General features: G+C 37.5%; 1 protein-coding gene across 5 annotated transcripts; it reads left to right on the plus strand.

Annotated features, from left to right (window-relative positions):
• Positions 1–6,328: 6,328 nt before the first annotated feature.
• Positions 6,329–15,231, plus strand: LOC122064625 (aromatic aminotransferase ISS1-like). Of its 5 annotated transcripts, XM_042628354.1 has the most exons (11): positions 6,329–6,593; positions 6,980–7,149; positions 7,233–7,340; positions 7,530–7,577; positions 9,349–9,477; positions 9,934–9,993; positions 11,323–11,479; positions 12,897–13,003; positions 13,113–13,171; positions 14,054–14,162; positions 14,659–15,231. In XM_042628354.1, the coding sequence occupies exons 3-11, from the start codon at positions 7,278–7,280 to the stop codon at positions 15,109–15,111; spliced, it is 1,185 nt and encodes a 394-aa protein (XP_042484288.1). In that variant the 5' UTR covers positions 6,329–6,593; positions 6,980–7,149; positions 7,233–7,277; the 3' UTR covers positions 15,112–15,231. The 5 variants fall into 5 exon arrangements, with proteins under 5 accessions (XP_042484288.1, XP_042484287.1, XP_042484286.1 ...); XM_042628353.1 differs by having other exon boundaries at positions 6,936–7,340; XM_042628352.1 differs by having other exon boundaries at positions 6,980–7,340.
• The last annotated feature ends 2,294 nt before the right edge of the window (positions 15,232–17,525 follow it).

Consider the following 17,525-nt stretch of genomic DNA (forward strand, 5'->3'; position numbering starts at 1 on the left):
GTAAAGAGGTAAGATCCACGCTTAAGACCTTAGATCCATCTTAGATCTAGGTTGGAATCATGATTTGGAGCCTTAGATTTGTGAAAAATACGGTTGAATCGACCCTTGATGGTTTCCCTAAGATGGGATGAAGAATGGGAGAGAGCAACAAAACCTTGGTCGTGAATGGTGGGTGCCTAGAAATGGACGGGACCCACCAACCCAGCACCCATCGGTCTAAGCAAGACTACTGGTCTGACCGGCGAGCAAGGACTAGTGGGTGCCTTGCCCGTCGATCTTGGACTGCCAGTCCAGGTAGTATTCCTAGGTCGAAAAGTGAGTAAGGATTGGTGGGTGCCTTGCCCGTCGGTCTTGGCCTGTCGATCTAGGCAATGTTCCTAGTTCGACAGGCGAGCAAGGACTGGTGGGTGCCTTACCCACTGGTCGACCTACCAATCTGACTTCTCAGATTCTGATTGGGCCCAAATTTATCGGGTACCATACTCTTGTGATTCTAAACACATTGAAAATATCAAACCTCACTAGTTATGACCTTAAAGGGGAGGTATATTAAACCTAACTCTTTTATGATAGGTTATACTAAAAATGGCATCATTGCACGCCGGATCTTCCTTGTACCAAGGGTGATCATCGTACACAAATAAGTAAGTGGGAAGAGGACATTGCATCATGTCATTCTAGTTGTAGACTAGTCATGTCATCATTTATTATTATGTAGACTAGTCATCTATGTATACCATTGTATGCATTGATGTGTGCATTATAAAATTCAATAATGATTTAACATATTTATATATTTAATTGTAAAATATCTGTTCTTATTCCATGACGTGAGATGGGTGAATATAACTATTGATTTTAATGCTTGTTAGACTAGATGTCGAAGACGGTTGGACACGAATACATTAGTGGCCTATGGTATGAGACGCAGTGGTACTATACAGTCGTACTATCTCACATATGAGCATACGGTTAAGATTGGCATATCCCTGTGCTATGACCCTTCCGAGTAGGGGTTTAGGTGTTAGGTATATCCTGTCGGTAATTTCAGGGATATAACAGAGGGCTAATCGTACTGCTTTTAAATTAATGCAGGGTAAGACCCACTTTACTTTAATGCAAGGCAAGACCCATTTTACTTTTTAGTACCAATGGTTGGCCTTCTCCGGTAACCCTATGGGTGTATTGTGGGATGGGGTTCACGACTCGGACTCGGGGAATACGTGCACTGTGGTTGCGAGTAGCACATAACCTATGACTTAGAATTGTTGTTTAGGTGGATTAAGATAATAATATGAACTACACGCATATAGGTTCATTTGTATTGCATATACTTGTGTGGTCTTTCATTTTACTTACTAGGCTAGTGAGTTTATCCTACGTATGCACACCATTTTAGATGATATTTTAGGATATCCGGCTGAGGAGCTAGAGTCGGGACCCATCGTGGAGTTTTTAGTCGAGGACTGGTGGGTCCCTGAAGATCTTGGGCATGGGGTTGAGTGCCCGTGTGATAGCTATGTTGCAGGTCAGCAATATTGATACCATATTGAGACTCTTTTTATTATTTTGAAATGTTACCCCTTTTATACTCTAGATGTTTAGATTGTATTTGTTGTGTATATACTAAGCCTACGGGCCTACATGTAAAGATATTATGTAATACAATTTGGGTATCAAGAGTATTGGAGAATTTACCAATAAATACATGTAAGACTTCCGCTGATATACAAAATCTTATCGATTTAGAGTGTGTGTATGCTGTGTTGTGGTTACTGCATCATGTGATCCTGGCAGGTTTTGGGTTAACAAGGATTAACTAGGTCACCAGTTCAGTTCTGTGTGGAACAGAGTGTGACAAATACTCCTTGGCATACCAACAAAGGTTGTTGCGTTTGGTAACGTTCCAAAAAAATGTTTATGGATTTGTTATATGGTAACAAAAAAAAGGAATAAAGTGTTTGGTGCATTTATGTCATGTTTAATCTTTTTTTTTAAACAAAAAATGGGAAAAAAAAGAAGAAGCTAGAAACGAGAATTAACGGAACGACACAGGTAGTTCGAGTTTCATTTTTTTATTTTATTAAAAGAGCATTTTGACATTGAAACTGAAATTTCCGTTTTTGACACAAAACGTCATTTCTGAAATAGAAACGTTAACAAACATAGCCTATGACTTAAAATAGAGTTCCAAGTTAATTTGTATTCTCAATCCGTAGCTAACAGATGTTTGGTCTCAAATGATCGGCCTATATCATTTGCACACTAGCACTGGTTGTTGCCTGTAGGGAAGAAATGTAGTGGGTTTCGCCTGTAGGGAAGAAATGTGGTGGGTTTCGCCTGGTCACCGTTGTCGTCGATGCCGCTGTCGCCATGATCTCCAGTGCACTGAACGATTGTCAGTGGTCCAAATCTATCGATTTGGGAGAAAGAAATAGTAACTTATTACATGGGTATTTTAGGTACTTGATATTTAGTAAGGGCATTTTGTTATTTAAAATAAAATATAGTAGTTGACATCAGCATATAAGGTATATTCCTTAACAGTGAGTGACGGTAGGGGATCTGAGTCTAATTTGGTAAAATAGAGGGAGTGTTCTTATAATAGTGGCATTCTCTAGGGGGTGGCGCTGTAAATTTCCCCTATATATATTAGTATTGACTAAGGGTGTCAATTTGTAACTGAAGTCAAATATCGAATTTGGAACCGAGCCAAATTAACCGAATCGAATCGAATTGATTCAGTTCAAATTCAGTTTGAGTATATGAGTATTCACCTTGGTTCAGTTCAATTATGGTTCAAGGTATAAGAACCATCGGTTCAAATCGATCCGAACCGAATTGGTATTGGTTTGAGTATATGAGTATTCACCTTTTTTTTTTGTGGTAAGTGTTTTTTGCAATTTGTTACACATATTCAGATGTTAAGATAATTTTGGAGTTAACAAAGACCATAATGTCCATAACTTGAGCCCATTATGGCCTATGGTCCATCGCAATCATATTCCAAGAGTGGAATTGTTTACATATCCAAATTAAAACTGAGTTGCAAAAATTAAAACCGTATTACATAACCGAATTGGAATCGAAACCTAGTCGAATTGAATTAAATGGTTTTGAGTATCCAAATATAGAAACTGAGTTGATTATCGATTTGGTTTCAATTTACATCATCATCCCTATGAACCGAACCAAAACCTAACCAAAAAACTAAAACCAAGCCGATTTACACCCTTAGACCTTAGTATTGACTATGATCGGTACCTATATGATACCAATATGTATCGTAGGTATCGGATAAAAAATCGATGTTTTTTGAATTTGTAGTTGATTCAGATTGATATTGTTTGATACGTATTGTAAACTCAATTCTTGGTTGGTTGGAATCGGGCCATGGCAAGTCAATATTGGAGATATCGATCGAAATGTGGATATATTAGCACTATTTAGAAACATTGCCATATTTTTATGAAAATCAATTATTATTTTTTTTTTTTTGCTAACGACAGGTATTCAGGTCTTTGGCCTGACTAGTCCTGCGGGTCCATACTAACCCCACAACGGTATGAATCGGGTCATACGAGGGTTGAATGAGAACCATTAAACTTTCACTAAAAGCAATGAAGTGCACTAAACAACTTTGTATGAGTGAAGTAAAAATCAATTATAATTAAATATAATTTGACCACCAAATTTGAAAAACATTTTATTAATGTTGGCGAAGTAATTCTTGATCCTTGCCCTGGAATAAAAATGATTCATATTGATGCGATTTGATCCATTATGGGGGGATCGATCCTGAACCTCCTGGGTCATTCCTTTTCCGGTATACGAAATAGGCTTCACACTAAGTCATTCTTATGAAATTTGAAAAAGGACCATTTACCCTTACTTTGACGAAGGAAGCACTAACCTCTTCTTCTTCTATGGAAGACTAGTTTTGCCTTGGTCCCAATTCAATACTTGTGTGGGAAATTCCTCTTGCTTTGCCATTTCCATAAAAGATATAATTGATAACTCAAAATTTGCACATTATCCCTTTCGTCCAACAGATCCGGTGAGAAAACCGTCCTTAAATTCATTGGTTTGTTAGTTCATATTTGACCAGGGGTCAAACCTAAAAAAATTACTTTTTTCTTGGCAGGTGTAATCCGTTGGATAGATCTCTTTTTTTTTCCCAAATCTTTATGGACTGCGTTTGGTTTGTATCATTGTAATACATTCCAAGAAATCAAATCATACCAAACGCAACATTAAAATGTGTTTGCTATGCATTATTGAGATGCATTCTAGGTAGATAATACATTTTGAGATGACAAAAATAATAGAAATTATCATCCCATGCACTATCAAAATAGAATGCATGCCAAACTTAGTCTCAATTATGGGTGTAAGTTTAGCCTTGACGATCCAAACCCGCATTGAGCTCGAACCCTATTTGGCCCGGCTATGAGGGCCAACCCGACCCAACCCTGTGTGGGGTTGGGTCGGGCCTCGGTTGAGGCATAGAAATCCCAACCCGACCCTAAGCCGCCCTGAGTTTAACCCTGATCATTATTGTGCTTTGTAGAATGTACATTTCTCTCCTAGCCAAGTGAGTTTCTTGTTGTCGTCATTAATTTTCTTATGTAACAAGAATATGATAGAGAACAATATAGTCAAAAGAGAGAGCATAAAGCCAAAAGAAAAACCCATTTTTATAGCCATGAAATAAGGAATGAGGAGAGGTGGCGGCTTGTAGTACTTGAGTTTCTTGGTCCTTATACATTGAAAATTAAGCATTATTGTAAATCAAGATGAAATTCTAACAACAATAAATGATTATTATGGCTTAATATGTTGACTTTTGATGGAGGGAATTAAAAAAAGGGTCACATGGAAAAATATGGGCACATGAAATATCCATGAAAGAGTGATAAAATATCACGTTCAGTATAATTTAATGGAGGAATTCATTTTAGGGTTTTAATTAAAAAACTAGGTTTCAATTCATTTTAAGAATAAAAATCGAAATTGAATCGTACATATCGGAATGTGATTCCACTAAGAAGATCAACTAGGGTTAACTCGACCCAACCCAACCCAACCCTGAGCTTGGTAGGGTTGGGCTTGGGCCTAAGCATGAACCCGGTAGGGTTGAGTTAGGGTTGGGTTGGTTTGAGTTTTGGGATTTAGGGTTTTAAGAAACTCGGCCCAACCCGACCCTATTTCACCCCCTAGTCTCAATCTTTCGGCCATGATCTTAAGTATCTGAACCCACTATGTACTTTTTTTTGGTAAAAGAACCCACTATTTACTTGTCATATAATCTTCTCAAGCTTAACATTTTATGGATCCCAAACATCCACTTGAAGATCTCGACCCTAAGGCTGTGTTTGGTAGCAAAGAGAAGAAAAGAAAAGAAGAAAAAAAGTACACTTGTACTTTTTTTTTTTTTTGAAGAATTTCTCTTTGCACTGGGTATGTCTTCACCCAAGAGAAGATTCACATTTTGAAATTCAAAATTTCTTTTGGGAATTGTGAAATTTTCTTTTGTTAAAAAAAATCTTGCAAAAAACACAAGAAAATATGAAAAGATATTAAGACAAAAAATAATGATTACACAATGATTTCCTATGTGTCTATCTCTCTCCTTAAATTCAAATTTTTTTGAATATTTTTCTTTTTTTTTTCTTTTATTCTCTTGATTACCAAACATACATAATCATTTTATTTTCTCGCCATTTCATTTATTTTCTTCTCTTCTCTAGATTCTTTTCTCCTTTATTTTCTTTTCTTGGCTGCGAAACATGGCCTAAAATGAGGTGAAAGAGAATAAAGCTAGAGATTCCCGCTCTAGTGCTCTCTACATCTCATATTCAAAGTTTCTTTTGTTTTTGGTGAAACATATACAAAGTTTCAAATCCATCAATTAACGGTATTTTATCGATTTTTGCATTATACAGTTCAGCGTGGAAACATCTTGCATGGACTGCTACACCTATATCAGTTTTGAAGTACCAGTATTCCATTTGTCGTATTTAGAATCCCACAAACAGCTTTTAGTTAACCTTTAATTTAACATCCAATCAAATTCCGTTTCTGTCAGGTCAGTTGTTGACTTCCATCATCTGCCACTAACAGTGGGTCCCCCTATCACTGATGGACGGACTCAGATTGAATTAGGCTACATTACAACAGTAAATCCATTTGCGAAACTCCGTTAGATTCGAATCTTTCAATCACAGGACCCACAAAAATTCTTCGATGGGCCCACTGTACGGTGAGACTATACCCAAAATAATGGAAGGAAAGAAAAAAGTTCGTTGAGAACATCTCGCCCTTTTTTTAATGGCAACATCCAAATCTATGGAAGTAATTTCCCGCTAAATTCCATGGCAGCCCTCCCAGAGTCCCATTTCCGCTTCACGATCCACATGCTCCACTTCTCTCCCAACCCCGTCCAGTTCCATTTATTTTCTATAAATTCCCAACTTCTCTTCCTCGCCATTGCCTTTTCTGGAGATCAAACTGCAACTCTGAATTGAAGGACCAGAGTGCAAACGTTGATTATAGTTCGAGGTTCGCCGTCTGCAACAGATTGTGATTTTTAGGTTAGTTTCGAGTTTCAATTCAGTTCCTATTATGTTCTGGTTTATCTGATTTGCAAATTTATGGTTTCCTTTTCTCTGTATTTGATCTTGAGTTTACGTTTCCTTTTGCGCTTCTTTGATGCTTGAATTGAGTCAATTTTAATCGACTAAAGGAAGAAATGGATTGGGAACACATGAGAATTCAAGTCGGACAAGCAAGTGAGAAGCAGGAAAAAAAAAGAAGATCCTCCTTCATTTTTTTTTTTCAAAAATATAATTTATTATATCTACACTGGACAAAGTTCTCTTTTCGTTCTCTCTCTCTCTCTCTCTCTCTCTCTCTCCTGTCTGTTTCTGGTGAAGATTCTCTTTGATTTGGATTTCGTCCACGATCGAGGTGGCGGCAGATTAGTCAAAGAGGGATTTGGAAGGTGCTTCCTCTTTTTTTAGCCTTTTCCATCCTCTTGATGGCTGGTGGGGTTACTGAGAGCTGAGACTGCCAGAGAACGTGATGAAGTTTCTCTCTTTGATGGTAATAGCTCACAGAGGTGTAGCTGACAAGCGGGTTTTCTCGTAGGTAGGTGACTCAGTTCCTGCGAATTATTAAGTCTACGGGTTTCGGGTACGTGGCATCTCTCTTGAGCTTGCTTCCTTTCGTAGATCGGAGTCCAGGAGCAGTCGACTAGAGTAGAGGTGAGAATTAAGATGGGCACGTTGGCGAAGCTTGCGACGAGGTCTCTGGAGACGGATGAGCCCGTCATGGTTCAGGTATTAAACCATAACGGATATTCTGCCCGTTGGAAAACTGTGCTTTGCAATCATTTGTTATTTCTCTGAGATTTCGTTTTGGTTTTTAAATGGTGTGACTGGTGTCTGTTGGTTCATTCCATTTTTCCCCCCCTCAAATGCGAATAATGGTGCTTTCTGATGATAAATAATGATTAATTGAATCTGCAGATACAAAAATTGCTTCGGGGTGTCAAAGATGCAATGTCCTTGGCTCAGGTTTGTTTTATTTGCTTATATCTTCTATTTGTTTCAGGTACAGTCTGGCAGTTTGGTTTATGCCTATGAATGAGAGAAAAGAAAATGGAAAAAATATGGTTAATGATTAAATGGTTCATAACTACTTTCACTGAAGTCTTATTTGGTAATTTGGGGTCTTAATATTTGAATTGGAGCATATGCAACCCAAGCTCAGGAGTACTCTTTGAACTTTTAAATATTATTTTCTTATTTTGTATTTTTTGTGGGGAGGGATATTGTGTTTCTTGGTTCTTCACCAGTTTAAATGCAGGTCAAGTTCATAGGGTTCAATCGTCTTCCAAGGGATTAATGCACAATGAATAGTTTTTCTGTGGACTTGTTTAGCTCTTGCGATGTTGGGAAAGAAAGAAACTTAAGTAACCTAAATTGTTTGTCTGGGACCCTATATACAGCTTTCGTACACTTCTTCTCCCGAAAATTCCTTAATTGTGCCCCTTCAAAACTGAAAATTTATGTTTACTCTGTTTCATGGACTAATATTTATACTTTTGAAGAGTCCAGACTCCAGAGAATTTCTACTCCATCATGCAAGACCTAGGTGGTGGGAGTGTTAGCCATTATATTAGAAATTATTTTCGGTTTTGTAAGAACTTAGTAGATTACTGTCATTACATAAGACCCCTTTTTGTTCTTTTAAGTGTGAAAATTCTGGAGAAGTTAATTCAAATAAATGATGTTCAAATATATTATGACCAACAAAATACCAAAATATTATCTAAGTAGTGCCTAATTTTCATGTAGTAACCATTCAGAGTAGGATTCATGTAGCTGGGATGGGAAAATTGGTTAGTTGAACTGGGGGAAAAGGGGGTTGGGGAGTTCTAATCATCGTTTGTGTGATATTTTCTACTAGATGCCCGATATCAGGTTTTAATATTTTCCTGTAAGCGTTTTCTGAAGTTCCATTAATCAATTGTCCTTGCGGAAACTACATGAGGTTAGGGAGAAAAAGTAAAATCTAGTGGTATGCATGGAAGCAATAGTACCTTTCTCTGCAAAAAAAGAAAAAAGAATTTTGGAAGTCAGATTAGAGCCTTTGCTTGACGCAGTGATAAAACCTCAGGCTCCTAGCATGGAGAAGTGGAATTTTGGCCTTGGGTCTGACACTTCACACAAAAAATACCAAACATCAGGACCGACGACAACCACCCTCTCAAAGGACTTGCAAAAGTGGGACCTGCACTGGTTCCTTTTCAATATTAGATGCAAACCTTGATCAATTTCTGTAAATGTGAGGTTTAGACAATTAGACTTGAAGCACATATACCCTCTGAAAGCTGCGTGCCTTAGTTCATTTCATTACAATGGTAGGCCATTCTTTGCATCGGCAGCAGGTCCTGTTTCACATCTTCAAAAGAAATTCTTACCATCCAAGTTCAAAATTTTCTTTGTAAGTGAGATCTAATGCATGAAATTTGATTGTCTAGAATTATAAACCCTGCATACATGGTGATACCAGGTTGGATACTCTAATGGATTTTATCTTGCTATCATCATTTTAGTAGTTTAGACTTCTAACAATACAAAATTAAAATCTTACACCGAATTGAGAAAGTGTCATGCAAGGTACATTTCTTAGATTTATTACCTGAATTATTTGCCAGGTTTGTTTGTGCTAATATTTAGATGCCTGTCTGTTCCAACTTCCTATGATGTAGATTTAAGTTTCTTAGACATCTATGATGATCATGTTGGCTGTATTTCATTTTTTCATGGTATCATTATGTAGGGGGTAGTTTATTGGAAACCGCCAAAGCAGGCTCTAGAGAAGGTCGAAAAAATTGTTTGGGAGCCTTCAACCAGTCGTTATGGTGCTGATGAGGGTCTTCCAGAGCTCAGGGAGGCATTGGTTAAAAAGGTATTCACTTTTACTTAGAAGGCTGTGAAACTTGACAAGCTGCAAAATGAAATATGGTCCTCTCTTTTTTCGGGGCTGGGGGTGGGGTTTTGTAGTGTATTAATGGATGCTCATATTAAACTTATATTTTGGTAGAAAGGTTGTCTTATAGACTAGAATCTCTTGAGAACCACCTCAATAAATTTAGTCTTTATTTTTTCAATACATCTTTATAACTCTTATAAGTTGAGTTATTTGGTTGTTTATAACTCTTGTAACTTGGGTTACTTGGCTCTCCCCAATCTCCAACCCTAACCTTTACATTCCTCTGGCAGAAAACTTGTGTGTGACATCATGGAAATATGTCTTTATCTTGGGCCAATAATCTCATCATAGGATCATGTGTTATTGCTGACAAAGTCTCGTTTTGTCATGTCTTATGGTCATCTTCATCCTCCTTTCTTGCCTATTCTGCAGATACGTCAAGAGAATAAATTGTACAAATCCTCAGTCATGGTTACTGCTGGTGCAAACCAGGTATGCATGACTTATTTTTTCTATCATAGTTTTCTGTCTCTAAGATTTTTCCTCTTCAGCTGGCTCTGATTTTTCTGCAGTATTTATTAATTATTCTTTACTGTTTATCCATCTAAAATTGCTTCCATTGATTTTCTCATGTACAGAGGCTGTCCCTGCAACTCTTAACTAGGAGTATGATCGAAGATAATCCATTCTTCAAGAAATTAGGCTTAAGGAAATTGTTGACATAGCAATTAAGAAATAGGGTTGGTAAGGTGGGGCCAGACAACGGTAAGAGTTAGAGGGTGGACCTTGGCGCAATGGTAATGTTGCTCCATTGCGACCTAGTGGCCACGGGTTGGAGTTTGGAAACATCCACTCCGTAAAGTGGACATAAGCTGCATGCATTATGACCCTCCTCAGACCCCGCAGTGGAAGGAGCCTCGTGCTCTTGGGTATGCCATTTTTGAGTTGGGGCACCAGACACAGCTTAATGAAAAGATTTAGATGAAGTTTGAATTTGGTGAAATCTTAAAAAGAATATCTGAGGGAGTTATCCTTAGCAGTGGTAGGAGAGAATGGATTTCTTATTTTATGTGGTGCAGCAGTGTAGTTCCATGGAGTAAACTGTTCTCTTGTAGCAAGAAACTTTTGTTTTGGTTCATAGATAGGTTAATGTTTGTTTAGCAAAGAAAGAGAAGGTTTCTAGGATGGTCAATTGTTTGGGTTATTGTTCAACAGAGAAGTGAGAGTAAAAATGCAAAATATGGAAGAAAAACCTTGTTATTGAATGTAGTTTTTAATGTTGAAATTTGCTTTATCTTACATGCTTACGAGTTTATTGAAGTTTAAGATGATCTTGAATATATGCTTTGCCATTCATGTTCTGTTTTCAGATATTGTTTAAGTACAGCCATTCATTCTGATCAGCAAGGATTAATTTCTTCATTACTTAACCATCGCCCCTCGGATTAACCAAACCATTTTCATTCCTAATAGGCTAATATTATTACCTCTGAACTAAAGCCTCCTGAAACCTCGTCTTCTTGCATCTTTTTTGAAGTTCAATTTTTCACTCATTGCATATTGTTTACTTTGATTCAGTCAACAAATATATGGATCAAGATATTTAGATCATCACATGTTAAAGCTGATGTCTTGCTAGATATTGTTAAAAATGTATTCATGATCTCTTGTCATTCAATATTTAACAATCATAAATGCTATTGAGTTTTATCCGACCCCACTATTCATAAAGAATGATCATTTTTGTTTACTATGACAAAAAATCTAATCCTTGTTCAAAGTTTCAGGATTTTTATGGAATTTTATTTTTCTTATTCACAGGCATTTGTGAATCTTGTTCTCACACTGTGTGATGCTGGGGATTCTGTGGTAATGTATGCACCTTACTATTTCAATGCCTATATGGCCTTCCAGATGACTGGCATCACCAACATTCTGGTGGGCCCTGGTAATCCGAAGACGCTTTATCCAGATGCAGGTGAGACGCTTCATAAGATGTTCCTTACTTAATATGGGTCTTATATTAGTAGCAACATGTATTGATTTTCAATGTTCTGTTCATTCATTGCCAACTCTAAAATTGGATGCGTCTCTGGAGATCTGTATGAGACTCGCATTTGTTTTTCTTTTGCTCTTTCTGTTGTAGTCTTAAGGATGCTTATGGAGGCTTTGGCCCATATAAATTGGATGCTGACATGTTTCAGTATCATGTAGATCAGTTTGATATGGTAACTCTGTTGAGTTCCCATTTCGAAGTTGGTGTAGAATTATTTCAGATTTAGTATTTTTGTTAAATTTCTGTTTTTTTTTATGTAAATTATTAAATTTCAGTCCATGGCACAAAATCTGGACCAATCATGTACTCTAGGTCAGGACCAAATCATTGAACAGGTCTTCTTGGGAAATCTCCAAACCAGAAACAGCATGAGATCATCTGACCGTGTAGACTTTATCTGGTGTTTCTATCAGAATATTTCGCCATCCCATGGAATAAGGTAATTCGGGATAGTTGGGATCATACCATTGTCTTGTCTTTTCCCATTGCAGTGCATCACTCTTGGATAGGACCAGTTGAAGACCAATAGTGGATTGTCTGATTGGCCAAAAGAGTGCCTCATTGGCCTGTGTTTTGTTGTCAGTTCTATGCCCCACCGTTTGACTCTTCCCTCGTCAATTGCAGCCATTGAAGTCTAAAATTCCATTTTTTTTTGTGTGTTTTGGGGGGGGGGGGTGTTAAATTTGTCTCGAATTCTTAACCCGTTTTGAAGATTGACCTGCTTTGACATATTTTGGTGGCAACCCGAGTGAGAAGTTTTTTGAGATCTGTGATGGAAGCAGAGGGGTTGGGCAGATAGGCCCGAGCCCGGAGCGCAACTTGGAGTATATATAATGTACTGTTGCTTGTTGAAAAAGTCATTGTATTTTTGGGGTTTTTCGAGCGAGTTTTCTCGTCGCTGCTTGGGTGTAATCTCTCTTCTGCATAGTGAAATATCTTCTTCTTCGCCCGAGGACGTAGCACACCACCCTGGTGTGTGAACCTCGTTAAATCTCTGTGTCGTGCGGATCTATTGTCTCTTTATTTTTTGTATTTCTTGGTGTTTGATCTAACAGGGGGGAGTGAGGGGCATGGAAGGGGCCTGGATCTTGGTAGATATGATTGTTTCTTGGTCCTGATACTAGGCTGACTCACGTAAGATTTCCAGCAGTGATAATCCTTTCGGCAGATGTATTTGCACATTTTTGTTTATGTGCATGTGAAAAATTATATCCCAAAACATATATATGAGCATGTGAGTTTCTAACTGATAATTTATGTCCAACTAGATTCCCCCCCTTGTGAGAAGTAGTTGTGATTTTAGTGTCATTATGTATTAAATGTGTGGAAGTTTCTGCAGATTGGTTAGAGAAGATTCTGTCAGAAACCAAACCAGTGCCAAAGGTCGTCACAGTTGTAAATCCAGGCAATCCATCCGGGACCTACATTCCGGAGCCTCTTCTCAAGGTACCTGTTTATATCTATGGGGAAGAAAATTACATATTTCTGATCTCTAATTTTTTTAATCTCTTTGTAGTTCTGTGTAACTCTTATTCTTTTTGTTTGTTTTAAGTAGAGAATTTCAGATCTTTGCGAAAGCGCTGGCTCTTGGCTCATTGTAGATAATACATACGAGTAAGTAGACACTTGTCCTAACGCAAATTGCCACATAGAAAAACAGTGTCTTGTCTTAACTTTGCCGTAACTACGAAGGAAAAAAATGGTGGTCAAGAACTGTAAGGGAAAAGGGATGGTTTTCTTTTTCACTATTTGTTTGAGATTGACTATTGAGTTTATTTTTTAAGTCTCTTAGTAGATATATTATGCAATGCTTTTTTTTTTTTTTTTTTTCTTTTCTTTTCTTTTCTTAATTTCTTACCTGGGAGGAATTGTGATTAGCACGGCAGAGTTCCTTCTCACTGAAATTTGGCTTTGGAAATAAATTATCTTGTGGTCATATATCTTCTGTATCCTAGTCAGTGACATCTCGCTTAATCAATGAAATATTCTCTAATTTCTTGTGTGCCATGGAACCTGGAGCTTCCTTCCCCATTGAACTAAGAGATACTCCTTGTGGAGAAAAGGGATTTTTCTGATATACAGAGTGAAATTTTTTTGTAGAGTATAGATTCTGTAAGCCATATCCACTGTACACATTCATTTTGACTTAACAGTTATTGCACATTGTAATTTTCAATCATTTAATGGATGGCATGATTGAACTTTAGGATCTTATCAGAAAATGTCCTCTTTCATGTATGTGTGGATCAACTCTCTTAAAATACCATGATGAAATGTAATTGAATGGCGTATGATACAACATCAACCATTGAAAGTGTCAAAGCATCAACACTTACGTTTGATTCTGCAAAATTTCTGAGATTCTTTGCAATTATATTTTGACTCTGCAATAGTTCTGCCCTCTTTTAAATTTAGTCAGCTTTTTGAAATTTTCTTCCTGAGTTGATTCGTGTAATATACAAATCGACATTGCAATTCTAATGACTATGTCAGCAGGTATTTTATGTATGACGGGTTGAAGCATTCATGTGTGGAGGGTGATCACATAGTCAATGTCTTTTCCTTCTCAAAAGCTTATGGCATGATGGGATGGCGAGTTGGATATGTAAGTAGGACTTCAGCTTCTTAATAGCTTATGTATAATTTGAAATTAACTTATTAATAACACAAGTAAAGAATTTGAGCTTTATTTTCAATGGGGAATTTTTTTCTGGGGTGGTGTCTGGGCTTTGGAGATTCCCCAGACCTCGTAGCGTGGTTTTAAGGGTAGTAGGTATTATGCGGTGGATACTAAGCTACTGCCAATGAAATTTTCTGAGTAGATTGGCTGGATTTTGTTTTGACTCGTTAGATCCATACAAATCTGAATAATTATTGATCCTGGTTTCAGTATGATCTTTTTATCCTTAACTGTACATTATCTGCTGCTAATGGTTATTCTTCAAACTGTAGTCTCCTTGCTCCCTATTCACTTTATTGGTTTTCACCTTTCGTTTCTGTTGTAAACCAATCATTGTTGTTTGAAATGATAGATTAGGCAGGAGTAAAAAACTTGATGGCTATGCTTTTTTCTTATTATACCATTGTATGCATTTATGCAGATAGCATATCCATCGGAAGTGGAGGGTCTAGAATCTCAGCTCCTCAAGGTTCAAGACACTATACCCATCTGTGCAACTATAATCTCACAGAGGCTGGCTCTGTACTCACTAGAAGTTGGACCTGAGTGGGTCAGGGACCAAGTGAAGGACCTCATTAAGAACAGAGCACTCATCTTGGAGGCACTCTCACCCCTTGGAGAGGATGTAGTAAAAGGTGGGGAAGGTGCAATCTACCTTTGGGCTAGACTTCCAGAAAAGTGTTCTGATGACTTTGAGGTTGTGCGGTGGCTTGCACGGAAGCATGGGGTTGTTGTAATCCCTGGAAGTGCAAGTGGGGGGCCAGGCTATATCCGGATCTCCTTTGGAGGGCTTACTGAGGCTGACTGTAAAGCTGCTTCAGGGAGACTACGAAAAGGGTTAGAAGAGCTGGTGAGAGAGGGGATGGTGGAGTAGCCAGCCTAAACAATTATGCAACATTGATTCTCTTGGCCAATTGTAACAGTTCATGCTCGTTGTATTCTTAAGCTGAATAATGCCCTGTTGCTCTTATAGAATGTTTCATTCATGGAGAAATCCTCAGCACCATCACTTGTTCATAATTTATAATCTCCTAAGAGCATTTGAATTTTTGCACTCTTGTAGTCTTGGACTACTTAATGGTTTGTTTTACCACTTGACCAATTCGAATTGAAACTTAACAATGTGGGCAAGGAGCAAGGAATCTTGGGATCAGTCTATCCACAGAATTAGGGCACCACTACAGCTATAGTCTTGGACTCGTTAGGGATGCATACCCATAAGGATTCATATTTTATGTTTACAAAAAAATAAAAAAGAAAAAAAAATCATGTTTTGTATTGATAGCTAATAAGGTATCCCTAGTCTAGATCCCCTCAATGAAAGATGTAAGATGGGGTGAGGTGGTGAGTTACCTATAAAAGGGAGAGAAGCCCTAATGATAAATAGGGATCACACCCCATGGATGATGTGAGATGTGGGTGAGGTGATTACGTGTATGGGAAATGAACTTTACTGATAAATGGCGACCACATCCCATGGACGATGTAGGATGGGGTCGGGTGGTTACATGCAAGGGAAAGGAACTCCGTAGTGACATGAACCTCATGTGCTGGGAAAAAGAACGCTACCCGTGTTTCGTATGCATACAAGGGGGATATTAATGACTCGCCATCTTAAATTTAACATGTGGATAATTTATATCTGTTCATAAACATTCAATGATCAAAATTATCTATCTTCCTCTTGAAACCGTCTTGATTTATATAATATAATTTATGACTATCATCTTATCATTTTGTTTAGAATAATGAGATCTGATCGGCTTGGATCAGACAGAAATGCCCCAAAAATTCAATTAAGAATTTTTTTTTTTACTATTTTATTTTTTGTTCACACTGATCCACCAATAGGTTTCAGCCAAAAATTGGGATCAATCAAAATCAAAACTGATCCGATCAGCGTACCATGCTCTTTGACGTCAATTGATTCATTGCATTTATAAAAAATTGCTGAAACTTGGATTTTTGACTCCACGGCATCTAATTCATTTTATTTGATCTATGAGAAAAATGGTATGTCGACTTAATTTTTATAACTGAGAGATAAATTAAGGAAACTTTTAAAATCATTCGGAAAATAATAGAAAAACTTTTATTAAAAGATGTGGAAGAAATAGTAAAATGTGAGATTTTTCTAGATTTTATTTTTCATATTCATTGTCTTCTCTCTTAAAATCTTTAGTTACATTGATCTTCACTAATTGATACTAGGAAGAGGGAGAGTAGTATTTTTCACGCATTGGTTCCACACCGCTGGACCAGTCTTGGAAAGACCTTTCTTAAACATTTGGTATTTGTTATAATATGGATCTGATTTTTCTACAACAATCAATCCAACTGCTTCAACCAATGCATTGTGGCAATCATGTCCCATTTCTTTAAGTTGAAGGCAACAATGCGTACTAACTTTTGATTCTTCAGCCAACCCTTTAATGATTTCTATGCCACATGCCTCGTCGTGTACATGTTGTGAGCAAGTGTCTAGATAATGAAAAAATCCCGACCGAGGTTCAGGTGGTATGTGTGAATATAAATTAGGAGCAGGTGCAATGTTCCTTACTGCAAGTGCAGGCACAATGAAGGCGAAGAACCCTATGATTTTCATCGAGATACTATAGAAATTTGCCATCTTATTTTCTAATCTTTTACTCTAAAAAGGATATGAGATTTTTTTGTTTTTTAATGAATTCACCTTCCCTAGAATAACAAATTTTTAGGATTCAAGTTTCAATTAGAAACAAATTAAACAAGTGCGTTAGGACTGAGTGGAATTCATTTATTTCATTTGTTAAATATAATCAGTTATTCATAATAACATAAATGATATTTAATATCACAATTCTAGAGTGAGTACATAATCTTTATTACTATTACACGTTGGGTAGACACAAATTTCTTTGGGTCCCTCAACCTACCAGCAGCCTACCGGGTAACAATTCAAATCAAAATCGAACCAATTTACTTTGGTTTGGTTCAATTTTAAATTGCTGGTTTTGATTTTAAATTTTTCTCCTTACCTGAACGGCTTGCCCTCATGACGACAGATCGATGCGTACACTGCTAATGTAAGCAGTGCATTGAATAGGCTACGAGCGGAGGGACCGACGATGATGGAATATCGATGCACCAGCCATGTGAAACCTTTACTGGTGGCGTATGAGGCTACGATGTCTTCAATATCGATAGGGCCCTCCAACAACTTCCACATAATAGTTTAGGTGGGTTTGCAATTTTTTGTATGGGTGGAACCCTAGAAAGGAACCCTAGTCCTCTGTTCATGTGTCACCC

Source organism: Macadamia integrifolia, unplaced genomic scaffold (genome assembly GCF_013358625.1).
Source record: "Macadamia integrifolia cultivar HAES 741 unplaced genomic scaffold, SCU_Mint_v3 scaffold170, whole genome shotgun sequence".
NCBI classification, from domain to species: domain Eukaryota; kingdom Viridiplantae; phylum Streptophyta; class Magnoliopsida; order Proteales; family Proteaceae; genus Macadamia; species Macadamia integrifolia.

What these genes read in the sequence shown, in the direction of transcription:
- LOC122064625 (XM_042628353.1), top strand. Translation starts at nt 7,278, where the DNA reads ATGGGCACGTTGGCGAAGCTTGCGACGAGGTCTCTGGAGACGGATGAG. An exon ending in GGGAGGCATTGGTTAAAAAG is followed by an intron (nt 9,478 to 9,933) that starts GTATTCACTTTT and finishes CCTATTCTGCAG; the next exon opens with ATACGTCAAGAGAATAAATT. An exon ending in ATTGTAGATAATACATACGA is followed by an intron (nt 13,172 to 14,053) that starts GTAAGTAGACAC and finishes CTATGTCAGCAG; the next exon opens with GTATTTTATGTATGACGGGT.